The 27329-nt window shown below is 50.2% G+C and overlaps 1 protein-coding gene and 1 non-coding gene across 2 annotated transcripts in view; both read left to right on the forward strand.

Moving 5' to 3' along the window:
• Positions 1–12409, forward strand: part of LOC127053669 (zinc finger protein 707-like) — a 551605-nt gene extending 539196 nt beyond the window's left edge. The window contains exon 3 of the mRNA XM_050958757.1: positions 12150–12409. Coding sequence (XP_050814714.1) covers positions 12150–12317 — 168 coding nt within the window. The 3' untranslated portion in view covers positions 12318–12409. The remainder of the gene's footprint in view (positions 1–12149) is intronic.
• A 13692-nt stretch (positions 12410–26101) lies between these two features.
• Positions 26102–26174, forward strand: TRNAV-AAC (transfer RNA valine (anticodon AAC)). Its single transcript has one exon. It is a non-coding gene; the product is annotated as a tRNA-Val (tRNA).
• The last annotated feature ends 1155 nt before the right edge of the window (positions 26175–27329 follow it).

Here is a 27329-nt window from a genome sequence, read left to right on the forward strand (position 1 = left end):
CTTTAAAAAACTCCTTCGTGTCCCTATCTCTGTCGGCCTTAGATTTCTCCTCCTGTCCGTTTTTTGACAGCTCAGATGAGGTGACCGAGTGGTTAAGGTGATGGACTGCTACCCCATTATGCTCTGCCTGCATGGGTTCAAATCCCATTCTCATCAGAGGCATTTAGTTTTCACCCTCCTTTATAGACAACCATCTCCCCCTTTGGTACAATAACAGATCAAATAATGTTGCTTGTGTTACCCAAAATTGGGTCAGTTAGTAGGCTTAGAGAGGACTAATAATGCCCCTCCCCCCCCCAAGAGTTTGGCAGAAAGCAGCACATTTATTAGCTTGATAGCTAAGCTCAAAAGAAGGGATGGGGGAGGGTGTCACACTCATACTCACGCTCCCAGGACAAGCCTGGCAGTGGAGATGTCAGGATCCTTTAAGGTAAGTGTCCCACAGCGCAGCGATGGACGGTGCGATGAAGATCAGTCTCCCTGAGGTGCAATAGAATGTAACACAGCAAAGCACTGGCCAGATGGGTCGGGTGAAGGGCATTCACTGGAGGTACAAAGGAGAGTGGGAAAGCCACTTCACAGGCATTCAAAGAGGGAAAGGACACAAGCTGGGGGAGTTTAACAGACCTTTTGAGCATACCGGATATAGAGAGCATACAGATCACTGCTGCTCCTATAACATGATAAGTTCTAAAGCAGCATGTTTCTTACTTTGCCCATCTGTCAATTTTGATGATTATTGATGGAAATATTTTGCCATTGGGTTGTGTGTTTACACAGAAATTGACATTTACCAACAAATACACAATTCTTCCAAGCCTGCCTAGTCTGCAGTTGATGGGTTTAGAGGGACACATTCACTCTTCCAGGTCCCCATTCCAGGCCTGTGCTCTCCAGGTTGTCAACTTCCCGCACTGCTGGGATCCTTCCCTCATCTCCCCCCAAACCACTGCCCCACCCCCACTTCTGGGGTCCCCTCCCTACACTGTCTAACTCCACTGCTGGCAGGATCCCTTCCTGTTCCTTTCATTTTCTGCCTCCACTCTGGGCAAAAGCTCTGCACTCTTCCCACACCAGAAGTTGAACCCAGGCCACCTGGGTGAAAACCAGGAATCCTGACCACTAGCCCATATGGGACTATTGTTGCATCTGACGAAGTGGGTATTCAACAATGACAGCTCATGCTCCAATACGTCTGTTAGTCTATAAGGTGCCACCGGATTCTTGGCTGCTATTATTACTACAACTCAGGCCTGGCTACACTGGAGAGTTACAGTGCAGGTGGTGGCTTTACAGCGCTGTAACTTACTCCCCGTCCACACTGGCAAGGCACATACAGCGCTGTATCTCCCTGGCTACAGTGCTGCATGTGCTCCACCTCGACGAGAGGAATAAAGAGAACAGAGCTGGTGATGCAGCGCTGGGGTGCCAGTGTAAACAGTGATTAATCTTACTACGCTGTCACTGACCTCCGGAACCTTCCCATAATGCTTTTAAGTAGAGATAACGCTCTTTGTTTTGTTGTGATGCCTCTGTTTGTTTTGTTGTGAGCTCAAGGCTCCCGGAGCTGCTTATCTAAAAACCAAACACAGTTACTGTTTGCAGTGAATGAGCAGAGGCAGGGGGATCCCTTTGGAACACCCACAGCTGGTGTTTGCTTGAGGAGAGAAGCAGCCGGGTGGGCACGGTGGGGGGGGTCTCTTTTGGATCAGCGGCTTATCTGGTCTGTGAGGAAAAAAACAAAGGCGGCTATTTGCATTTAGTGAATGAGAGAGGGGTGGGGGAGGAGGCTTGAACTTGCCAGGCAGGGAGCTGACACAGTGTCAGCTCCAAAAATCCACTCGCTCTGTCTCCCCCACGCTCCGTGTCACACTCCTTCCCACCCTCCTCTTTTGTAAAGCACATTGCAGCCACTTGAATGCTGGGATAGAATGCCCATAATGCACCACTCCCAACAGCGCTGCAAATGTGACCATGACAGAGTGCTGGTAGCTGTCAGTGTGTCCACACTGCAGCGCTTTCCCTAAACAGCTGTAGGAAGACAGCTTTAACTCCCAGCGCTGGACAGCTGCAAGTGTAGCCAAACCCTCTCTAAGCCGACCCCTTATGAGAACAGCAGGGACTAGCATGACTAGATGTCCCGATTTTGGGGTCTTTTTCTTATATAGGTGCCTATTAACCCCACCTCCATCCCAATTTTTCACATTTGCTGTCGGATCACCCTAGCAGGGGTTGCACACAGGGCTGCATTAACCTTCAGATGCCGAGGTTTCCCTATCTCCATTCCCAGAGCCTGTGATCAGGAAACAGACATCAGGGCTCCCAGGTGCTGCACAGACCATGACTGAGATCAGACCCCATATTATGCAAGGTGCTGTACAAACTCTGGGCAACACTGAGACACTCAGGAGGTTCCCCTCAATTTCCCTGAGCCTCTGCTTCCCAACTTCTTCTGAATCCCTCTGGCTCACCCCCCCCCGCACAAAAAGCCCACCTTTCCAAACAGTCCTTCTTTCCTTGCCCCCTGATTCTGGTTTCACACCCTGGGACCATCTCCTCTCTTTGTCTCTCCCACTCCAGGTGAAGCAGAGTTGGAGGCAACTTCAGCCACTGGAGTCAGCGTCAGCGAGCACTGAAGCGGGCGCCGGGGGAGGGGGAGTGTTTACAGACACAGGAAGGGAGCAGGCGGTGCTGGGAAGAAGGCGGCAGGAGAACAAAGCTCAGAGACCCACCATGGGTAAATTCCAGGGGGCGGGGCTCTGACACATCCCAGGTGCGGTCAGCTCCTGGGGGCGGGGCTAAGGCTCAGCTCGGGGTCGGGGCAGCTCCTCGGGGCGCGGCTCCGGCACAGCCCATGGGCAGGGCAGCTCCTGGGGATGGGGCTCTGGCACAGCCCGGGGGAGGGGCAGCTGCTGGGGGCGGGGCTCTGGCACAGCCCATGGGCAGGGCAGCTCCTGGGGGCGGGGCTCTGGCTCAGCTCAGGGGCGGGGCAGTTCCTGGGGGTGGTGCTCTGGCACAGCCCGGGGCCGGGGCAGGTCCTGGGGGCGGGGCTCTGGCACATTGTGAGGTGGAGCCCAGGCTGAACAGCAACTTCCTGGTTCTCCACGTGCTGCCAGCAGCGCTGGAGCTGCCCGATCCGGAGCGGAGCCGCTGTTCTCAGCTGCAGCCAAGATCTGCCCCAGGCCCCGCTGGGATCCAGGTGTGGACAGAGACTGGGGCCCGGGGGTTCCCCTTGGTGTGGCTGGCGGGGGCGGGAGGGGAGAAGCCGGAGCTGCAGGCGAGGGAAGGGCGGTGGGACATTGTGACCCGGAGCACCCGGGGAATGAGAGGCGCTGGGGGCAGGAAAGTGACTCTGCCCCAGGGAGCCTGGGAGAAGCCTTGATGGCGCCTCGGCCCCAATGGAGCTGCAGGAGGATCCGCCCGCCCGCCACGCTGGGATGGGAAAGCCGGGGCCCGGCCGTCATGTGTGGGGGAGGGGCGGACCGCGGGGCGGGGGGGCGGTGTATTAAATCCCACCCCATAGCAATGTGCTACTCCCGGGCACTGCGCATACCCAGTAACAGCCGCTGAAGCCGCTGCCCTTCCCCCTCCCCGGACCAACCGTAACGTTCCGCCGGGCGCTGGGGGCGGGGCTGGAGCGGGGCGGGGAAGTAACAGGGAGTGTGGGAGGGGCGGGCGCAGAGCAGGAAATTGATGGGCGGGGGGGCGGGGTCAGGCAGCTGGAGGCAGGTTTCGGGGGGGGCTAAAAGGCACAATCCGGGCTGGGGGGAGGAGCAGGAGTTGAGCTCAGGCGGAGGCGCTGGCAGAGCCCCCCCTTTGGTGTGAGGGCGGAGGTGTCGAGGGGGGAGGAGAAGCCGGAGTCGCAGGGGGGGAGGTCACTGGGGTGGGGGGATAGATCTGTCTCTGTGTAGCCAGGACATTCCCGGTTGGGAGGGAGGTGAGTTAACTGGATCCTGTCCCTGTTTTTGCCACTTCCTCCCACACACACATTCTCTCAAGATTTCCCCTTTTCTCTCTCATTATCACACGTGGCTGTAAAATCCAGGGAGATTCTCCTCCCCCCCCCCAATGATCAGCTCTCTAATTGCCTCTGATTTTCCCTTTTCTCTCCATACTTCTCCAATGTCAATTTAAAATCTCTCCGATGGGATGTGGATTTTCCCACCTATTTTATCTGCAGCGATTTGTCCTTGTTTGGGTGGGAAATTGTTGCCCTGGGTCATTCCCCAGAACATGGCTCCCACTGGAGTGGGATGGGATGAGGTTCCCGTTCTCTGCCAGGGCAGGGAAGGGAAGGGAGTAGCACATCCCCCATGGAGACTGCCCAGACCCCATTTCCCAATTCCCCTGCGGCCCCCTTCCATTGTCCAGGGATCCTTCCAGCTCCCCACCCCGCCCTTAAATCAGCTCCTCAAAGGGCTCTGAGCTGCTCACGTGAATGGTTGCCCCGTGGCCGGGGGGGACCATCACATTCTGTTTATGTATTGGACAGTCATATAAAATCCAGTCCAACAGTCCCCCTTTTCCACTAGTTATTTAATAGCAACATCAAATCCCCTCCGATCTTGGTGGTTTTCTCTCATGTTATCAAATGTCCTTTGTGACAGGGTTCTCTCTGCGTGTCTCAAAGATTGATATAAAATACCTCAAACATTTGCCCCACTTCTCTCTAGTTGTTTTATTTCTAATTGAATATGATGGGTTGTTTCCCAATGTGCTAAGATGCAGCCGCCTCTGGGGTGGATCCATGGAGGCCATTATTTGCTACTGACAGCCCGTGGATCTTTCTTGCCCTCCAGGCCTTCCATTCTCCTGTTAAAGAAGCACTCCCCAGGCTCCCTCTGCCTGTGTGACTGGCCAGCAGGAGGTGGTGTTAACTTTCTAGCCACTTCTCACACTCTGTGAGGTAACACTTGCAGGGGCAGGGAAGGTGTCTGTGTGGGGAGATTGCAGCTGAAGGGGCATTGTGGTAGGGGGAGGCCTCTGGGTGGCTGGGCAGGGGGTACCCTAGTCAGGTTGGTGGGTTGTGGAGGTTTGGGGTTTTCGGGGGTGGTGGTTCTGATGTGCCCATCCCTGAAGCTATGGGTCCTGGAGGTGGATATCGCTGGGGGCCTGGTGGCTGCAGAACAGTGGGGGTGGGTGTCTCTTGGGGAGGCGGGACAGAGGGTTAGAGGGAGCCTGGTTCTGTGCCAGGGGCTCTGTCTGTACTTCCCCTGCTGGTTCCTGATTTTTTTGGCATGCCCAGTGCACAGAGCTGGGGGAGGGGACCCCTGGCACTAGGTGAGGGCATGCCAGGGAAGCAGAGTGATAGTCGCACTGTAAAGCATCAGGCGGTCACACTGGGCAGAGGAGGGGGTCCCAGGCAAATGTCAGGGTAGATCGTTCTGGAGGGTGGGGAAGTTCCTAGGCAGGCAGTGAGGGACTGAGTTCCCAGTGGGGGGGGTGGTCCCTTGAGGGGGTCCCTGGCTGCTGGGGGCTCTTGGTGGGGGGAACCCTTTGGGATTCCCAACCTGGCAATCATGGTGTGGTGGGGGTTCTCTGGCCGGTGGGGCTTTGAGGGGTATCTGGGGTCCCTGGCCAGGGACTCTGGGGGCTCCGTCCCAGGGAATATCTGATGAGATCCCGGCTGGGGGGTGTCTGGGGCCCCTGGCTGGGGGGTCTGGGCTCTGGGTACTAGGGGGTGTCTGGGGGCTGCTGCTAACCATGATCCTTCTCTCTGGTCAACTTGTACCAGAGTTCTGGCTCCTAGTCACTAGGTCACCAAGTCCATTCCCCAGTCACGTGCCCTGTCACTATGATAACTTTCTGTCCACTTAGCAAACACTATTAGTGTGAAATCACAGAATTTACTTTTCTCCTCTTTTGAAAACTGCAGGAACTTTCGGTTCCGTTTGGAAATTTTTTCCCCTCAGTCCTTGTCCTAGATCTGCGGGGGTGAGGGAGGTGGGAAGGGAGTCAGCACTGCCACACGATGGTCTTTTCCACAGCGTTCTGAACTCATTCTTTCTGAAATCCGGTGTCATTGAGACCGTTGTTAATCCAGAGTCACTGTATTTAAAGACAAGGAGTGATTCCAGATGGACAGTGGGTCAAATGAGATCAGCCATTCTCCCTGTGAGGAGGGGCTCCCATTAGCTGCTCTCCCCAGAGAGCTAAAGGAGGGAAGCTGCTGAAACACTCTGTCCCTCTCTGCTCAGGATATTGGGGTTCAGCTTCCTGGGTCAGATGCTGCAGCCTCCATTGTGATCTGGGAGACCAGGCTTGGCAGCTGCTGTTCCCCCAGTGGGGCTCTGTGCTGGGAAGTGACCTTAATTAAAGCTTTTTCTCTGCCCGGCCCAAGGGATGACTTTCTGCAGCTGGTCCTAGCCCCCTAGGGCAGTCCTGGGCCCTGTTACTACTAAATTCTGAGCCAGAGTCTCCAGGTAACTGAAAGACCTCAGGGAATGTCCTAGGGTCTGGCAAGAAAGTGACTCTGCACAAACAACACCACCTCATTTCTCCTCCCATTAGCGGTTGCCAGGAGGAAATCCAGCCATGGGAGAGCAAAGCCCCCAGGAATGGGACTGTCCCAGCCAGAGGGGCAGGGAGAGTGGACAGAGGAAGGAGAGACTGAAAGGGGTAGTGGGAGAAATGAATGTGGGGGAGAGATTTCCAGCTCTCTAGTCCACCCAGACACATGTATTGCTGCATCCTGGGGCAGAAACACTTTGCAAACAAGGAACAGACAGAGCAAAAGCCAGTTCCTGACTCCATATTCCCCCTGCTGGGGTGTGGCTGCCGTGGGGTCAGTGTCTGAGGGAATCCCCCACTGTGACTCCTTTGGTTCTGCTCTTTTCTAGCCTTGTGTTCAGAGAAGGGGTGAGGGGAGAGAGAAGGGAGGTTAAAAATGTGTCTGTGGACTTAGCCTGGCAGGAGGGGCCAGGTCTAAATTGTAAGAAACAGATTGAGCATTTCCCAGCATGACAGAATCTAGGGTGTCTGTCTGCAGGGAAAGGGCCTGGGGGAATTGTGATGTGAAATTAACTAAAACCGGCTGTGAAACGCCCACAACTGCCCTTCTCCCCCAGACAGGCTGCAGAACGTTTTGCTCCAGCTCATCCCAGCCTGGCGTGGGACAGGGAAGAGAAATGGCTGCAGTGGAGTCAGTCCAGGTGGAGATTATCGGGGGGTTGCTGGTGGGTTCCTGCTGGAGGAAAGGGAGAGCAAATACACCAGAGTTGGGAAGGTTTGCAGAGTCTGGTTTGGAGGTTGGAGCGGGGCAGGAAATTCACAGCGTGGGGAAAGGAGGAGGCCAGGGTGTGGCAGACCTGCTGGGAGTTATTTACTAAGTGGCCTAGATTCTAGGAACAGACCCAGGAGGTTTGGAGGTGGAAATGCCCTAATTTGTGAAGAGAGAAAATAACCCACCTACATGGAGCTAGTCAAACTGACCAGACTCCTAGTGCTGGAGCCTGACCTCATTAACCATCAGCTGCTGTGAGATATAAAGGGGACACCCATGAATCAGGCTTATTGGAGCTGCCGCTCCCTTCATATCCCGCTCCTCACAATGAGGAGGGTGTTGGGCATCCTACCAGCGAGCTCTCCCTGGACCCTGCTAGGGGCTCCATCTCCTCTATCAGTCAGTGGCTAGTAGGGGGGTGATGGATATGCTGGGAGAGATAAGGGGCTCTCTCTTCATCCCCTCACCCTGGCATTTGCTGGATACTCTGAGCCAGGTCGAGGTGGGACTCTCCTGACTATGATCCACCCAGAGCTTCCATTTGATTCACTCCTCTCTGCCACAAATAGTGGGGCTGTGAGTGGGGCAGCAACTCCTTAGTGTTGGACTCTTACTCTTTCAGGGGCTGGTGACCTTCAAGGAGATGGTTATGTATTTCACCAGGGAAGAGTGGGCTCTGCTGGACCCCACTCAGAGAGCCCTCTACTGGGATGTCATGCAGGAGAACTATGAGACTGTGACCTCGCTGGGTAAGGGTTCCTGTCCCTTCTGTTCTTGGAAGGGGAAATGAAGAGTGAAGGTTCACGCCACCCCCACAATGCCATCTGTACCCTGTCCTGTTTCAGCATCACCCCAATAGGCCAGTGACACACATAATATCAGAGACCCTCCTCTGCTGCAGAACACTTTGGGAACAGAGCACAGGAGCCGTATTGCACAGTGTCAAATATCTCCTGTTTGCTCAAGTGAAACTGGGGGTTAGGTCTGGCATAACTGTCCCATACCCCTAATCATTTTTGTTGCCCTTTTCTGAACCTTTTCCAATTCCAATATATCTATTTTTGAGATGGGGTGACAAGTGCATGCAGTATTCAAGATGTGGGTGTATCATGGATTTATTTGCTGTTTTTACAAATATGATCTATGAGATATTCTGTCATATCTATCACTTTCTTAATTATTTCCTACATTGTTCACTTTTTTTCACTGCTGCTGCACATTGAGTGGATGTTTTCAGAGAACTATCCACAGTGACTCCAAGATCCATCTCTTGAGTGGAAACAACTAATTTAGACCCCATCATTTTGTATGTATAGTTGGGATTGTGTTTTCCAATGGGCTGCACTATGTGCTATCCTGTCATCTAGTACTGCTGTGATCCTGGATTCCGTAATATCCCTGCCCTTCCTGTTCCCTTTCTCCACCGAACCCCGCCAGCCCATGCTTCCTGTTCCCAGCTTCCCCAGGATTCTCGCACTGTCTCTGAACCTCTCTGTCAGCAAGAAGCAGTGCCAGGGACACTTGCCCTCTGTCTGGAGTCTTCGATTTCTGGGACATGGATTTACTTTCTCTGTGTTGTAAGAGGCTCTGTCATAATGAGTGTCTGTGATGTTACCCAGAGTACAATCTGGACTGTTAAATAGCTGTCCCCTCAGTCCTCCAGCATGGGGTGCCTTTTCCACTGTTTTCCCGCGAGAACAGCCCCTCTTGGCCAATTAACACACAGTCTCCAGCATTTAACTCGCTCCCTGCTACACAGTATTGAGTGCTGCTAGACAGCCACTCATGAATTACACCTCAGGAGAAAACCAGCAAATTCTCAAGTGCCCAACTTTCCCCCAGAAATGTGCATCTTGCACTGTCCAGCACGCTACTGAACGACCCAAACTCATATGAAGTCTGTCATTTCATCAGCGGAAAATGACATGTACCAGCTTGTTATCCCAAACAGAGTTTCCAACACACTTCAATCCACACATACTGGTTAGATGAACAATAAACCAAGATTGTTAACTACCAAAAACTAAAACTAGGCCCAGTCCATGAAAGGGGCACTCCCAGGAGAGACTGTATAAAGGCTGGAACATGAAACACCTTTGTAAACCTGAGACAGCTGCCTTGGGGACAATGACAGGGAGAATCCCCCAAAGTGACTCCTTTGTTTCTGCTCTTCTCTAGCCTCCGACTGTTCCTTCCAACGTGGAGTACTTTGCACTTGTCTCTACTGAATTTGATCCTATTTACTTCAGATCATTTCTCCCGTTTGTCCAGATCATTTTGAACTTTAATCCAATCCTCCAAAGCACTTACAACCCCTCCCAGCTGGTGTTGTCAGCAAACTTGATACGTGTAAGAGAGAGACTGTTACTGGGAGGGTTTCCCCATGTGTCAGAGGGTTACACCCTGGTGGGAGGGGGCTAGGCCTGTACTGGAATAAGGTCACTCTGTGCTTCACAGTGTGCTAGAACCTAGAATGTGCATTAGCAGGGGAAAAGCTGGGGGGAATCGGCTTGGGGAATGGACAAAAGCCTAGTCTGAATTCTCACACCTTGCCCTTTTCACCCCGGCAGGCCAGAGAATAGCATCCATGTTTCGCTGCAGATCATCTCGTCCTCCCAGGGGCAAGGAAATAGCAGCAATGGAGCTGTCTCAGGTAAGAGATTATCAGGGTGGCGGGCTCTGCTTGGAGGTTGAGGAGCAGTAAATGCATAAGAGGGTGGGAATTGCTAGAGGTGGTGGGAAGCAGGAAATTTCTCGGGTGGAGAAAGGGAGGGGACAGCATGTGACAAACCTGCTGAGACTTGTGTAGTGTAGGGCGTGATGGGTTGTCACCCCCAGGACGCAGTTTGTGGAGCTTCTGGGAACTGCTGTGTCCTCTAACGCTCACGCTGGGCTGGCCCTTCTCACACTGCTTTGCTGGAGATTTCGCCAGCCTCTCCAGGGCCTGTTATCACCCAACACAACAGCAGGTGGCGCCATGCAGCCAACTAAGCTATCTGAGTGCGTTACCTAAGCCACTCAAGGACAGATAGAAGACAAGAGCCAATTTCCCACTCCCCAACCTTGCACACTTGCTGTAGTATAAATCCAGAATGATACCATCTTATAGTGCACAGGGATCTCTACAATGCAAGCTCATTAATGTAGTTCCCCTTCCCCTCGATATGGGACAGATGTGCACAACAAGCTGAGATTTTCCCCAGACACTTCACTCAAAATACGCTGGTTAAGATAAAGCATCAAACAAGTTTATTAACTGCAGAAAGATAGATTAAGTGATTATAAGTGATAACAAACAGATCAAAGCAGATTATTTAGCAAATAACCAAAACTCAGACTAAGCCTAACATACTAGATGGATAGAATTTGAATTAGCAATTTCTCACCCTGACTGATGGTACAAGCAGTCCCCCAAGTTTCCATACACAAGCTAGAAATCTCTTGATCCTGGGAGCAGCACTTCCCCCACATCCGTTTTTGTTTTTCAGGTGTTTCCAGAAGTTCTCTTGTGTGGAGAATGAGGCCAAGAGATGATGTCACACCCCACCTTATGTAGCTTTTCGATATGGTGGGAACCTTTTGTTCCAAACTCAGTTCCTAGTCCAGTTTGTGGAAGAATACAGGTACTAAAATGGAGTTTTGTGTCATGTGGTCTGGTCACAGGCCCTACTGAGTCATAGTAGCCATGACTCATAGGCTGGCTGAAACATTCACAGGAAGGCTAAGCTCTTCCACAGTCCATTGTCTTTGTTGAGCCATCAGCACTGTCTGGCTTCTTCATTGTTGTACCTGAAAGGCTCATTGTGGGTGTTACCCAGAGTAAGCACATTTGAAATACAGATCCAGAGTCAATATCCATAACTTCAGATACGAACATGATATGTGCACACAAATAGGATAATCATATTCAGCAAATCAGAACTTTTCCAGTGACACCACACATGATGCATCTTCTACAAAATAGATCATAATTATGTCCTAATCATATTATAATCATACCACTATGATGAATATGGGGGTGTAGTGTCAGATAGGTCCTAATTTCAAGGCACAGGAGTTGGGAATGGAACTTCCCCTCTTTGTGGAACAGGAAATAACCCTCCAGCCAGGGCTGGGACAACTTCCCAGACTCTCAGTGATGGAGCCTGAATCTACTGACATTTCATTAATTACCACCAACCCCAATCTTTGTGGCAACTGTAAACTTTATCAGTGATGATTTTGTACTCTCTTCTAAGTCATGGATAAGAATGTTAAATAGCACAGGGCCAAGAAAAAATCCCTGCAGGAACCTTCTAGAAAGAAATCCACTCGATCATGGTTCCCCATTTACTATCAGAGTTTTTAATCTATTTAATGTATGCCGTGTTTATTTTGTATCATTCTAGTTCTTTTTAGTAAAAATATTCTGCTAATCAAGTCATGTCCCTTACGGAAGTTTAGGTATATTACATCAATACTATTAGCTGCAACCAGACTTTTGATCTCATCCAATAAGGATATCCCGTTAGTTTGATAGGCTCTATTTTCTCTAAACCTTTGTTAATGGGCACTACAATTCTGACCTTCTAACTTCTATTCTTTATGATTGACTTCCCCTTTCTTCCATATATTTTCTTTGGAGAGTGCTTGGATTCCTACCAGGGAGCCACTATCAGGATCCAGAGACAGCCCCATCTCCTATATTAAGCTCTGGCTAGTAGCTATGTGATAAATGTAAAGACCCTGCTTCTGTCTGTCAGATGGGAGACACAAAGGTTCTCTCTTTCTACCCTCTGATGCCTCCTGGCTACTGTAAGCAAGGTGGGGTGGGACTCTGTTAACATGTGCCTCCCGGAGCTTCCATTTCCCTGGTGCTGCTGTTTCGTAAATAGTGGGGTTGTGAGTGGGTCAGCAGGTACTGAGTATTGGACTCCTGCTCTTTCAGGGGCCGGTGACCTTCGAGGAGGTGTCTGTGTATTTCTCCAGGGAAGAGGGGACTCTGCTGGACCCCACTCAGAGAGCCCTCTACAGAGATGTCATGCAGGGGAACTATGAGACGATGGTCTTGCTGGGTAAGGATTCCTGTCCCTTCTGTTCTTGGAAGGGGAAATGAAGAGTGAAGGTTCATGCCACCCCCACAATGCCATCTGTACCCTGTCCTGTTTCAGCATCACCCCAATAGGCCAGTAACATACATACTACCAGAGACCCTCCTCTGCTGCAGAACACTTTAGGAACAGAGCAAAGGAGCAGTATCACACAATGTCAAATATCTCCTCTTTACTCAAGTAAAACTGGAGTTAGGTCCAGCATAATGAACAGAAGCTTCCTACCCCCAGCCTTCTCTCAAATCCTGAGCCTTCTCTACCCAAACCAGAATGTGCTTGGGGTGTAACAAGCAGGCAGCTGGAGTCAGAGCTGCCAGTGCAGGGTTACTTATCATACAGACACTCAGTGCGTCCTTGAACGCTGGCTGGGAGTATCCAGACAGGGGAGCTCCAGCAGCAGAACACTGAATCTCACCCAGGATTACAGATGACACCAATCCTCGCTGATCTGGATTGCACCCCAGCATGTGAAAATGGCCTAGGATGGTAGTGACATTTCTTGAGACATGGAGAGACTTGCTCCCATATCAAAAGGTGTAATAAAAATAACAGGAAAGGCCAAATATGGAAAACTGATTGTTCAGCTTGCTTTTGACCTGCATCATATTTTGCAATATATTCCAAATAAGGAAATTAACGTGCAACGTATGTGTCATTGTTTTTGGTTTTAAGGTGTAAAAGGCTTGTGTGATTTTTAGCTCGGGAACAGTATTCCAATAGCTGTCGCCCCCTGCGTGCTTTTAACCAAGAAAAGAACCTCAGGCTGAGCTGATTCAAATATTAATCCTGTGGTCGTTTTCCAGAACAGCCTCAATAGGTCCCTGTGATGGAATGTAAGGCTACATCTAGACTACCCACTGTATTGGTGGGTTAAAATCGATTGCTCGGGGATCGATATATGGCGTCTCATCTAGACGCCATATATCGATCCCTCAGCGCGCTTATATCGATTCCGGAACAACACCAACCCCAACAGAGTTGCTGATTTTACAGGGGGAGCTGGGGACATCGATCCCGCGCAGTGAGGATGGGTGAGTAATCCAATCTTAGATATTCGACTTCAGTTACGTTATTCACGTAGATGAATTTGCGTATCTAAGATCGATTTCCCCCCGTAGTGTAGACCAGCCCTTAATGTCTTCACACCTTCCCCCTGCAGGAGAATGGCTGTTTGACCAGCTGTTTGCCTTGCTGTCTCTGAGGAACTGGTCTGTGGGTGTTCCCCAGAACTGTAACTTTTTCAGTAATATCATACTGTAAAATCTCACAATTTTACATACAGTGTAACTACACATTTTAACAGAATGATAATATTCAGTAGGTTATGCGTTTTCTAATGATACCTCACAAGCCATACTGGGTACAAAATTGATCATAATTTTCTAGATGAGTGAACACAGGGGTACAGATTGACACAGTGTCTGTGTGTGTGTTCCCAGCAGATATGTGGGTAATTCAATCCCTCCTAAGCACAATGTTTGACATCTTCAAGGACCTGGGGAACTGGTCCTGGGAATTCACTAGTTTAGCAAGTGTGAGACTGCATGAAATTGTGAGACACTTTGGTATTAATAATAAAATAATATAATCTGATAAAATTGCAATGAATCATGCTAGGTATGCCATGTAAAGTGTCAGTGAAAATGTTATGATTTGCCAAGTATGATAATTTTGTTTCTATGTTTCTATCACCTTTGTATTGTGAGTTACAGATATGTAAGGTATATCTGTATTTCCAGACTTGTGCAGTTTTTCTGGGTGACACCCCCAGACATATTGGCATCAACATTGCCTAGCATGTTTGATGGCCCATTGAGGGTCATCAGCTGTACAATGAAAACCAAGGGGATACACCTATTGAGTCAGCAAGACATGCCGGGGTTTGCCTGTGTAATGAAACCTCCAAAGCTTTTCCATGCCATGTGCTGTGAAGCTTGTGTTTGGGACACAGGAAGTACAAGCCACATGGCAAAAGGAATATAAAGCGCAGCTGCATCATCTCCATCTTGTCTTCAATCCCCCTTCCTACCTCTGGAGCAACTTCTCTACAAACTGAACCCTGGAACAAAGGACTGAATGACCCATCCAAGCTGTGGATGCGTTCCAGACAGACTTTCAAGCCAGCAACTCACCAATACTGCTAAGAACCTGATATATCCATTTTGGAATGTATCTGACTGCTTTTCCATTTAAATTCTTTCTGTCTTTCTTTCTTTTAAACATTTAGTTTAGATGCTAAAGAATTGTCTGGAACGATGGAATTTAACTTCATTCTTTCATTTGTTCTTTCTTCTAAACATTTAGTTTAACTGCTAAAGGATTGGCTGGCAGCATGGTATTTTGGATGAGATCCAAACCTGGGTAATGTGGCTAACCTTCTACCCACCCACTTCCTGGAACCAATTAGGATCACTCTCCTGCTGCCCTCTGGCCATGCTGTATCACAGTGAGCAGAGTTTTTAAATAACCTCTCACTGTAAGGGACCTAGTTGCTGATTAGGAGTCAGAGAACTGTCATGCAGTAAAGGGGGCCGTGTGATTTCTTTTTTCAGAGTCTCGTTAACCAGTGTGTGGGATCAGAAGCACAGTTTGTGACTGGTCAGTGAGTTTAACTTCAGCGTTATCCACCAGTATGGGGAGCATCTGCTCTCCCTTTTTCAGCCTGCTCTGACCTTGGCATTTTCAGTGAGGACTGCCCCAGGCACACTAGGTCACACTAATCACTGAAGATAAATTAACAGAATGTTTTTGATGATCAAGTTGTATGAAATCAACTGAACTCCTTTGTTTTCTTTCATCCGAGCGGAGTTTCTGGTTTTCCAACGTGATATGATCTCCCAGCTGGAACAAGGGGAAGAGCCATGGGTCCCAGAGCTCCAGGGTTCAGAGGAAAGAGAGATCCTGAGATCTCCCCGCACAGATGAGGAAACATTAAACCAACTCAGAATCTGTAAGTGCCTGAAGGAAACATCTAGGATGCCCTACAAAGCTCTTGGGAAGTCTCTCAGTTCATTATTGTCCATAGCAGGGGTTGCATCCGCAGGGTAAATATAGCTCAAGGCTTCCTCTAGATGCTAGCAGACACCGGGCAGTAGCTTTCTCCCTTCCCCCTGTGAAGTTGGATGGGATGTGAAGGCTGAATTGATCCCCTCCTCTCTCCTGTTGGGGGGAGCTGAGTTGCTGATTTTTATTTGTCCTCTCTCCAGCACTTGTTTTGGTTTGGCATTCCCCTTTCCATCTCTGTTTGATGTTTCTGTCTCTATCACAGCAGGTGATGCAATGACGTGTGAGGTTCAGCACAGACCAGAAAAAGAGCAGGGAAACCAGCCAGAGGAGAAAATGGATAAATTTATTTCCTGTCAGGGAACTCAGAAGGGCCTTAAGGAAACCAGAATACAGCAGGAAATCTGCAGGGAAAAGCAAATAAAATACATGTGCTGAGTGTGGGAAAAACTTTACTTACAGATCAGGCCTTTCTCTACATCAAAGAATCCACACAGGGGAGAGGCCCTGTGAATGCAGGGAGTGCGGGAAAACTTTCAGTCGCAGCTCGCAACTTATTTGGCATCAGAGAATCCACACAGGGGAGAGATCCTATGAATGCACTGAGTGCGGGAAAACTTTCAGTCGCAGCTCACACCTTATTTGGCATCAGAGAATGCACACGCAGGAGGGGTCCTATGTATGCAGTGAGTGCGGGAAAGCCTTCAATCGCAGCTCTCACCTTATTGAGAATCAGAGAATCCACACGAGCAAGAAGCCCCGCAAATGCCGTCAGCAGGCCTGCACAGCTCATAAAGTGGTGATGTTGAGAAATCTCTGTATTAACTATCTCTATAAATCTTTATAACGTTGCATTGTGTTGTTTTGTATTAAGTATCTTTATCTTTATGACATTGCATCCGGCATGATGTTATTTTGTAATTCATATGATTTGGCATTGTGCCTCTCTATTTTCATACAACTTTGTATTAGATCCCTATATAGAAAATTGGTAGAAAACTTTGTATCAAATGTTATAGCCCCTAAGGATAGTATAGTTAAAGTAAAAGAGAACATGTGCCTTTTTGCTAGAAGTAGAATAAGATCTTCCCCCGCACTCTGTAATCAATTGCTCTATTGACTGAATGAGGTGTGAATGAGTGAGGCTTGGAAGACACCCACCTCCAGACAGCTACAACAGTTGAAGAGGGAATGGGAGCCAGAGCAAAGGACAATACAACTTGTCAAGTGGGCCCAATAAAGAAGAGCAGACATATTGATGGCCTCAGGGATTAGAAGCAAGCACCTTCTTTAGAAAACACCCTCTTTGAGCAGCATTGGGACAACACCCAGAGAAAAGCATCACAAAGACCAACGGACGCAGACCCAGATTTTGAATCTGGTCTAGATTTGCATAAGAGGGAAGCTGCTATAAATGCGAGGTGTCTTGCAGAAGGACCCCGGATCTCGTCTTGTCACCATCAGACCATCGATTTGGATCGGTAGAAGCCCGGCTCCACCCCTCCCCCATCTAACTCATCTGGCCAGTGCAGTTAAGGGGAGCAACTAGTTGGTAACAACAGCAAGACGGAGTGTGTTTATGTCTGTGTTTGTGCGTGAATGCATGACTGTGATATATATCTCATGTGCATATCATAGAGTATTAATTGATACCTGTATTACTAATAAATGTGGCATTTTGCCTTAATCCCCCTGAAAAGTTGCTGTACAGTACTTTGAGTAAAACAGCGAGGGCCACAATACTCCAAAGAAAACAGCTGAGGACCAAAACCCCCCGGCCCTGCGGAAACACCCCCCACTCAGGACCTCCCAGCCTGGCGGAAACACCCCGCCCAGCCCTGCAGAAACAAACCCTCCTTCCCCAGCGCCGCCCCACCAAAACAGCTGTGGGTCAAAAAGGAAGGTTGGTGGTGGGGAGGTGTTACTTGATGTTAAATCAACCAGGGAATCCCAGCCAAAGAGGTGGCTGGGAGCCCTCAGGGTCAAATTAAAGGGCCTGGGGCTCTGACGACTGGGGGAACCCGGAGCTTTTCAGGGCTGGGGCAGGGATTTAAAGGTCCCAGAGCTCCTGCTGCTGAGGGGAGCCTGAGCCCTTGAAATCCCAGCCTCACTCCATCCTCTGGAGCTGCCGCCAGGATTCAAAGGGCTCTGTGCTGCCTGCAGCCACAGGGATCCCTGAGCCCTTTAAATCTCAGCTGCTGTCGGGATTCAAAGGGCTCTGGGCTGCCCGTGGCGGTGGGGAGCCCTGAGACCTTTAAACCTCAGCTGCAGCCGGGAATCTCTGCGAGCAGCCCAGAGCCCTTTGAATCCCGGCCGTGGCTGGCAGGCCGGCTTTAGGAAGTGCGGGGCCCAATTTGAACATTTTTGGCGGGGCCCCGCAGGGATGATTGGGGAAAAAAAAGCCTTTCAGTTCTTAACAACCGGCTCCCTATAAAAAGTTCTGCCACAGTATGTATTTTTTGTACTAGTAGGATTACCATACGTCCGTATTTTCCTCCCAGATGGCGATTTAAGAACCAAAAAGCCTGACATGTCCGGGAAAGTACAGATGTATGTTAACCCTACCTAAAAGTTCTTTTTTAAAAAGATGGGTCTGAACTAGAAATGAGCTCTGCCACTCCCTTAGGGTGTGCTAGGGTGCACATGTGTGGGTCCCAGCTGCTCCCTGCCCATCTCATTGAAGCAGGTGTGCAGGGTTACTTCCCTCGGAACTGCAGGGCACCAGTGAACATGGGGCTGGCTGGAGGTGGGGGAGGGGGAGGATGCGAGAGGTAGGGTCTGGTTGCAGGCTGGGCAAGGGGTGTGGGGCAGGCTGGAGACAAGAGGTGTGGGGTGGGCTGGCTGGCTTCAGGCAGGGCCACAGGGAGGGTGCGTCATGGGTTGGCAGGGCTGGAGACAAAGGAGTGCGGGACTGGCTGGCTTCAGGCAGTGGGGTGCGGCAGGGGTTGGCTGGAGACGGGTTGGTGCAGGGCTGAAGGTAAGGCAGGGGGTACGGGGTTGGCTGGAGACAGGGCAGGGGGTGCAGGGCTGGTGCCGTCAGGGCAGGTAGTGTGGCAGTGGCTGGCTGGAGACAGGGAAGGGGGTGCAGGGCTGGCTGGAGACAGGGGTTGGTGCAGGGCTGAAGGCAAGGCAGGGGGTGTGGGGCTGGCTGGAGATGCGCAGGCTGCAGGCAGGAACTGGTGCAAGCAGGGCAGGAGGTGCGGGGCTGGTGCGGGCAGGGGGTGCAGCAGGGGCTGGCTGGGGACGGGCTGGCTGCAGGCAGGGCAGGGGGTGCAGGTACAGGGGGTACAGCCCATCCTCTATGGTGAGTGCCTCCTTCTCCTCCTCCTCCTCCTCCTCCTCCTCCCCCCTCTCCCACTAGGGTAGCAGCAGCAGCCTGGGGCTTGGGGGCTATTTCAAGGGCCCGGGGCGCCCCTGCTTCCACTGCCTAAGCTCTGTAAATAGCCGCAGGAACCCTGGGGAAGCGGCGGGGCTCCAGTGGCTATTTAAAGGGCCGGGGAGGTAGAAGTAATGGGAGTCCTGAACTTTTTAAATAGCCCCCAGACCCCGCAGCCATACCCCAGGGCTCCAGCAGCAGGGCTCTGGTGGCAATTTAAAGGGCCTGGGGTTCCAGCCCCTGCTGGGAGCCCCAGGCCTTTTAAATTGCCCCCTGGGGAAACTGGGCCACCCTGGTACAGCGCACTGGCTTTTGCTGGTACTGGGGCTTGGGTGCAGGGTCCTCTTAGGAGCGAGGCCGATTCAAGGGAATTGGTTAAATTGGCCTAAAGCCGGCCCTGGTGGCTGGGATTTAAAGAGCTCTGGGCTCCCTGCGGCTGCGGGCAGCTCAGAACCTTTTGAATCCCGGCCGCGGCTGAACTTTAAAGGGGTTTGGATTCCCCGCGGCTACGGGCAGCCCAGAGCCCTTTGATTCCCGGCTGCGGGACGCACAGTGAGACATCACGGGCCGCACGTTGCCCGTGGGCCGTATGTTGTGCAGGCCTGGCATGGAGGGGCAAAATAGGTAAGAAATTTCCGTGGCCTGTCACTAGCAAATAGTAGCCACCATGGATCCTGCCAGAGGTGGCTACATCTTAGCACTGTGGGAAGCAACCCTTCACAGAGACCATTTGTCTTGTGGTTTGGGATTCTTCTTAAGACATGCTGCACTCAGAGTGAACCCCTCATCCTGTGCCAGCTGGAGAAAAGAAAAGGGGCCAGCCAACTCTCCCACTACCAGCTGCGAACCACTCATCCCCAAACAGGGGGAGGCCTCTGGCTTTGATGTGTATTAAATATCAGGCTGGTCTCTTTCTTTGGCAAATATCTAACAGAGCTAAAAGAGGGAACAAATGATCCTCAAAGGAGAGGGGAAAGACAATCACTGGGAAATGTAATCCCCTGCAACATCCAGAATGGAGAGCGACTCAGGGCAACAGGTTCCCCCGAAGGAAGAAGTTTTTGGGATTTAGAAACATAAGGAACAGCACAAAACTTGAGAGGATTGTTAATTGACATTTGATAATGACACAGAGGGAAAACCTGAGCTTTCAGATCAGTGTTCAGAAATGAAAGACAAAGGGTGGAAATCAGAGATTTTGGATCCATTTTGCAAATTATAGAGAGGAAAGTGGAAAATCAGAGGGATTTTATATCAGTTGTTGATAGGAGGTAAAATCTGAGTGTTTCACATGAATACTTGATAAATGAAAAAGAGGAAATGGGCAACATTTGCAAACATTTTGTGTTCAATAATCTGAGAAAAGTTGTAAATCTGAGATTTTCTTATTATTTTATAATTAGAGACAGGAAAATCTCACGGCATATTCAATTAGAAACAGACAACTAGAGAGAAGTGGGGCAAATGTTTAGGTTATTTTATTTGAATCTTTGAGATTTGCAAATAAATTGTGTCCTAAACTGCATATTTGATAACATGAGAGGAAAACACCAAGATCTGAGGGGAGAGAGTCACTTTCCTGTCAGGGCCCAGTGCTCCCTCCCCCTCCCCCTCCCCCTCCGGGGTCTCTCACTCACTGGGGGCTCCAGGCGGGGCTGGTGCGGTCAGAGCCTGGGGCTGCCTACGGGGCAGGTCCCAGCTGGAGAAAGCCCCCCACCGGCCAGGATAGGAATGTGCTACTGGTAGCAGCCTGGGGCTGGACCCTCTCTATGGGGGACACTTGCTCCACCTCCCCTTCCTGGCCCTTCCCACGCCCTGTTGCCAGCAGAGAGTGGCCCCCCCAGCCCAGCCCAGAGGTGTCCCTGTCTCAGGCCCCCCCCAGCCTCTGCCCAGTTCAGAAATCACTCGGGGGAACCATTTCCCACCTACACAAGGACAAATCACTGCAGGTGAAAATGGGGGGAAACACCCCAAACCTGAGATCTGAACTGGCCATTGGCAAAGGGGAGAGAAAATGGGGCACAATGGGGGGAGGGGAACAGGGAACTTCTCAGGGGTTTGAGGGAAGGGGGTGTCAGCCTGGATGTTGCTTGTTGCTCTCTAGGGAGAAAGGGGGCAGGACAGGAGAGGAGGGGGGTCTCCACGGAGGGGGCAGTGGTAATTCCGAGGGGATCTCAGCCCTCCCTTTTTCTCCCGCTCCTCAGGGGTCACCTGCTCTTCTCCCCTCGCCCCCCGGCCATGTCCCGGCTGCACAGACATTTTCCATCCATCCCTTTCCCAGGTCTCCCCCCTCCGCAGCCCCCGCCCGACCCCACGCAGGGGCTGCTAGGTGTAATGCATGTTCAGTAGGGATTTCTCCCCTACTAATGCTGGGGTGTCCTTCTCCTATAGGTTAGCCTACTAATGATCTCATCTTGGTGCCATGTGTGTCAGTTCATTGCCATGGCACTCGTGTGCTTAGACATCTGAGGATGCTCTATAGAAAAGCTCCTTGAGTGAGGTGATCCACAGGGAGTAGCTCAAAGCTCCAAAGTGCCTGGCCAGGGGCAGGACATTGGCACAGCAAGGGCGGGGTGTGGCAGTGACATCACAAATGCCTTTTGCAGGACCTCACACTATTGGTCAAAGACTATTGGTGAGCAGGTGGTGACCTCACAGAGAGATCCTGACATCAGTCAGGGGCCAGGGGCTAGGGAAACCTCAGAGACCCCTGTGGCTTTGCTTCAGCAAGTCTCCTTCTCCAGGTCTCTGTCTGAGGACTGAGAGAGTATTCGGGTTCACGGACGTGAGCGCCAGGAGAAACCTCTTTCCAGTTTTCTCCTTCCCTTGTAGTGATTTTACTAGAAAACAGCCGTCCCTGTTTAGAAGGTAAGAGCCTCCTGGAGGTGTGAAACCTGTTCAGTCTGATCCATCTGGTGAGAGTTGAATTCTAGGCATGGAAAACATGAGCTTAAGGAGGCAGAATTTTATTCCGCACCTGGGATTTTGTCCCTTAGAATCATGGGGACATTAGGGTTTGTCCTTTGTGTTTCACCGTTTCCTCCATCCACCTGTCCCTCCCTCCTTTCTCTTCATCTCTTTTTTTGTCCTTTCTCCTGTTCCCCTCCCAACACCAGGACGAGTGTGTGCGTGTGTGTTGCGGGGGAGTGCTCTGCAGCTCTCACTGTGGGAGTTCCACCCAAAAATGTGAGGCTGAAATAGTGCTCAGGCAGTCAGGGCTGGATTAACCTTTTGTTGGCCCTGGCACCAAACATATTTGTGGGCCCCAGTGTAGTCACTGTGGGCTCCGAATGTGGGCCTGGTGGGGCAGTGCCATTGGTGCCTTCGTATACCCGGTACTTAACCTCAGAGACATTTTTCATTTTGATCACACACCTCTCCATGACTATATGCATTGCCATACACAGCTCCCTCAGCCCGCGGGTTTTCTTATTGAGCTGTACACCCATGTGGGTTTAGCAGTGTCCACAGTGAGCAGAACTTTCATAGTGACCAAGGAAACTCCCCACAGATTTATCTCTTTCCTCATTCAGACCTTCTCTAGCCATGTCTCCAGTTCCCCCCCATGTCACCAGTCACTGCATGTGGTCCTAGTCTCAGCTCAAAGTCCTAAAGCCAGCAGACACCTGATCAGTTCTGACAGATCCCTCCCTCAGCCCCCATCCTGCCATGTGAGCAAGCCACCTGCAAACACCATTTCCCCAAAGTGAGGACTTAGCCCTTGGGAATCTGAAGACACCAGCGTCTCTCCATCTGCTCCCATCTACGTGCTAGTCTGCTACCTGGTCACCACCACCTCTATCAATACTTGTTTCCTTTCTACTTTGGACATGCTCCCAACCAGCTGGAAGCTCCCTCTGCAAGCCTGACCTGCTCCCGCCTTCCTTGCTCCCCCGACATTCCTTTCCTACTGGTGACCTCTGTTCCTTGAGGTTAACTCCAGTGTCTTTAGGTGCTCTAGCTTAATGGCCCCAGGAGTCATAGAGCCACTTGTAGTTTCTCTAGCTACAGCCATGGGGCAACTGTCAGAGGCCAGCCTTAGACAGCTGCAGCTACTAGCCGCAGGAGCGGAGGCAATGCCAAGGCTGAGCATGCTTGAACCTTGCAAGGGCAGCACTAGGGACTCTAAATCCTCAGCACTGGCCCTAGGCAGCTGCAGACTCTGAAGTTAGGCACTTTCCTCCTCTAGGTTCCTGCATAGTTACAGAACTGCAGTAAAGTGGAACAATTATCAGCTTCTGTGATTGGAAGATGTCTGGATCCATCTAATAAGACTGTCCTACATAAATGAGGAAAGTTGAGATGCCTTTATTATTCTTTTGTTCCATTCTTTGTTTCTATGGGGAATTTGCCAGTGCACTATCACTGTCTTCCTTTTAAACAAACAAAACTAAAAAAAAAAGTGTAATGGCTGTTGAAAATAGCAATTCCAGTCCTCGTTAGCACTGTGAAGACCCCAACGTTTGTTGCTCAATTTTCTCCTACTTTTTCTACAGTAAATGACAGTGGATCAGCATATTTGATTTGGGACAAATGAAGGTACAGCTGCCCAAATTGAGCTTGAGCACTCCTGATTTTGAGGTGTTCAGATCTGGAAGGCAGGGGCTAGATTCCCTTTATGAATATTAGATACATCTGGAAAGGAAAAGGCAATTTCTATTTTCATGGCTCAGAAGTGGAAATCCTCCTGTCCTGTATCTGAAGCTGTCCAGGTCCAGTAGAGCCTCCCCTTCCTTCCTTACCATTTTACCTTCTGGTGGAATCCACATACCTCTCTTGCCCAGCTTCAGATAGAGAGGGGCCCTGTCCAGTTAGTCCACCCAGTTCCATCTTTGGGGGCTGCCAGGGGAGGTCACACCAGCATCGCTAAGCCTGTCTGGGGAAGTATTCTGAGGGTGCTACCTGGGCCAAAGCCTTCTACTCCTTGGTCACACCTCTTCCCTATTCACAGGTGGCACCCCCTTCTAGCAGCCAGGTCCCCAGCCACAGCAAGCCGCAGCGCATGGAGTCTCACAGCTTCCCCCCTCCCTTTCCTGTTGATAGCAGCCAAGGGAATGTTGGGAAATGTTCCTTCTCTGCTCCAAGGCAGGGAGCTGGTCAAGGAACTACAGCTCCCAGGGCCCTATAGGGTCTCAGCTCCCCTACTGAGTCCAGGCTGCTCTGAGGCTCCCTTTCTGCAAAGGGGAGGAAGTTACTATTACAGGTCCCTTCAGAACTTGGGCCTAGCACTATGGTACCATGTCAAATCCAGTACTGCTCCTAACTCTATTCAGCTCTGCTGCTGGCAGGATCCCTTCCCATTCTTTTTGTTTCCTGTCTCTCCTCCAAGGAGAAACTCTGCATTGTTCCTGTGTGAGGAATTGAACCCAGGCTGTTTGGGTGAAAGCCAAGAATCCTAACCACTAGACCACATGGGACTTCCATAACACTTTTACATGTTAATATTCAATAACACAATTAAACGTAGCCATTCAAAGTAGCCATTTAAAAGAAGCCATTCAAAGAACTTCAAAAACAGACTTCAAAGAGAAATTGCAGAGTTACAACTGATCTGCAAACTTAACACCATTAATTTGAGCTTGAAGAGGGACTGGGGGGACTGGCTCACTACAAAAGCAATTTTCCCTCTCTTGGTATTGACACCTCCCTGTCAATTACTTGGAGAGAGCCACATCCACCCTGACTGAATTAGCCTTCAACACTGGTTCTCCCCTTGTATGGTAACTCCCTTTACATCATGTTCCAATATATATTTATGCCTCTATCTGTAATTTTCACTCCATGCATCTGAAGAAGAGGGCTTTTTACCCACAAATGCTTGTGTCCAAATAAATCTGTTAGTTCTTAAGGTGTCACCGGACTCCTCGTTGTTTTTGTGAAATAAAAGCAAAATGCACTCTAAGCTGATCTTAACCCTTTCAATGCCCTTACAAACTTAGATGCTTCTCAGCACAGGCCGGCTGGTGGCTTTTCAGCCAGGCTCTCCCCTTTCGTCAGCGCTTCAGTTGCTTGGTGTGGGGGTGTCTGTAGATGTAGGTGGACGAGAGAGACAAAGCATGGCAAATGTCTCTGCTTTTATCATGTCCTTTCTTCCCTCTTGGCTTTGCTCCCCCTTCAGAGTCAGGTGAGCATCACTGCGTCTCTCCAAGCAAGTCTGAGCAATTCCCCTGGGGTGTCCTCTTGCAGGTAAGTGATTGCACTGTAGCTCCCTTGCTGAACAATGGCTGTTGATGGGTTGTTTGACACCCTGTCCGGGTGTTGGTTACTTTCCTTGCTGTTGTCACTGGGGAGCTAATATTTGGCTGACTCCCCCACCTTACAGCACAGTGATAACCACACTGCACAATTCTCATAACTTCATATGCATGAATGGTAAACATCTATGGGTAGAGAAATGACTTTCAGCAGATCATATCCTTTCCCCTGATACCTTACAAGGCATGCTCTGCATATAAGATCATGATTATATGAAAATGAGGAGTATGGGGGTTACAGCACACTCCCCCAAAGGTACAGAATGTCACACTGAGATTCTATTTTCATTTGTTATGTAACAGCATTAAAGAGATCCAGTGACTGACCAATGGAATTTTCAAGTGCTAAAATAGCAAGCGCTGTTGGTCTCTCATTGGCCATCAGCGACTGAAGATATGGTTTAATGAGCCAGGGCTTCAAGGCGAGGGTGGCTCTGTCCACTGCCTTCCGTTGCGCTGCTGGGCACCAAGTCCCTGGCGGTCAATATGTGAAGCTGGGAGAAGAGAGTGGGGTGGCAAGCGGTGGTAGAACTTTTGCCAAAAGGGTCTAGCCGTCCAACTTCCTCTTCGTACTGCTGGGCCCCCGTTGCCTTCAGGTAACACAGGAACTAAGGCAGGAATAGGGTGAAGAAGCAAGTAAAGCCGAGCAAGGAAGGCAAAAGTTAATCTTATCTTCATGGGCAGCTCGCAATGACGTCCTTTTTCTGTGCCACAGCTGACAACAACATCCCAGACAGAAAAGTAATAGGACAAAAAGAAACCTAGCAGCTGCTGAAATGGTTCAGTTGGGAGCGTGCTAGACTAACAGGCTCTTCTATCCTCCTTTATGCACGGGCGGGATGTTTTCTGAGAGTGCAGCTGTTCCTTTAACTGCCACGCGTCCCTCATTTCAGGCTATGCAGCAGGAAAAGACAGCATGGGCTTCTGCACCGAGTTGGCCCACCTGACCTTTCATTCTTCTCTTGCTCTTTGTCAGCAAGGAGAAGAAAAAGTAGCTCTTCCTCATGCTGGAGTCACACGGGCGAGGTAAGGACGACTTCCTGAGTGCTGGCTCCAGTCCTCTGCCCTGCCAGCTGACCTATCGAGGGGCTACCACCACATTCTCTAGATTTGTCCATCGGTCTGTGCCAGAGTGAGCAACAACTCAGTAGGTGGAGTTTCTGTAGTGTAGTGGTTATCACATTTGCCTAACACGCAAAAGGTCCCTGGTTCAAAACCAGGCAGAAACATGCTGGTTTCCTTTTCCCAGATCCCCTTGTTGTTCAGAAAGGCCACTCCTCCTATTGGTCTGTCCCTCGGATAATTCCAACCCCTGCATGACGGAGGATGCTGACAGCAGTGGCAAAGTCCTTGGTTCAGGCTTGTAGCAGTGATGGAATTAACTGCAGGTTCAAATCAAGTCTCTGGAGTCCATCCACAGCTGGGATGGGTCATTCAGTCCCTTGTACAGAGCTTCAGTTTGTAGCAAAGTCCCTCCAGAGGTATGAAGCAGGACTGAAGACAAGATGGAGACGAGGTATCAGCCTTTTACAGTCTCCTGCCATGTGGTCTTTCTTTTCTTTGTCCCAAGGACACTCTATCCAGCACGTGGCATAGAAAAACCTTTGAGTTTTGTCCATAGGCAGGTCCCTGCATACCTTGCTGAGCCACAAGGCATATCTACCTTCTCTCAATGGGTTGATTGTAGAGCTGATGGTCCTTAATGGACCATCAAGCAGGCTAGGCAGAACTGACACCAACTTGTCTGGCTGGGGTGTTCCTCGGAAGCATAGCACAAGTTAGAGTACAGACAGCATAGAGCCAATATTCATAAAGTCAACTACAAAAATGATACACATCTAGAGATAGCATAATTATAATCAGCCAATCAGAACCTCTCCATAGACCCCTTTCACAACAACCTTTCTATCATATTGGCTGCAAATATAGAACAGTGGTCACAATGGTGATCTTTAAAGTTACAGATTATGTCAATAACATCACAGGAGGTGACACGGCATCAGTGAGACTGATATTGGAATACTGTCTCCAGTTTTGGTGTCCTCATTTGAAAAAGATACTGTGAAATTGGAGCTGGGGCAGCAAAAAGCCACCAAAATGTTCTGAGGGCTGGAGAAAAATGCCTTCTAGTGAGCTATTGAAAGAGCTCCATCTGTTTAGCTTATCAAAAGAAGATTGAGAGGTGACTTCACTGAAGTGTTGAAGTGCCTTAATGGAGAGAAAAGATTGGGTATTAAAGGGCTCTTGAATGGAGCAGAGAAAGACATAACAAGACCCAATAATTGGAAGGTGAAAAGAGACAAATTCATATTACAACTAAGCCCCAAATAGTCAACAGCGAGGATGATTCACCATAGGAACAAGCTACCAAGGAAAGTGGTGGA

This window comes from Gopherus flavomarginatus, chromosome 6, assembly GCF_025201925.1.
Source record: "Gopherus flavomarginatus isolate rGopFla2 chromosome 6, rGopFla2.mat.asm, whole genome shotgun sequence".
NCBI classification, from domain to species: domain Eukaryota; kingdom Metazoa; phylum Chordata; order Testudines; family Testudinidae; genus Gopherus; species Gopherus flavomarginatus.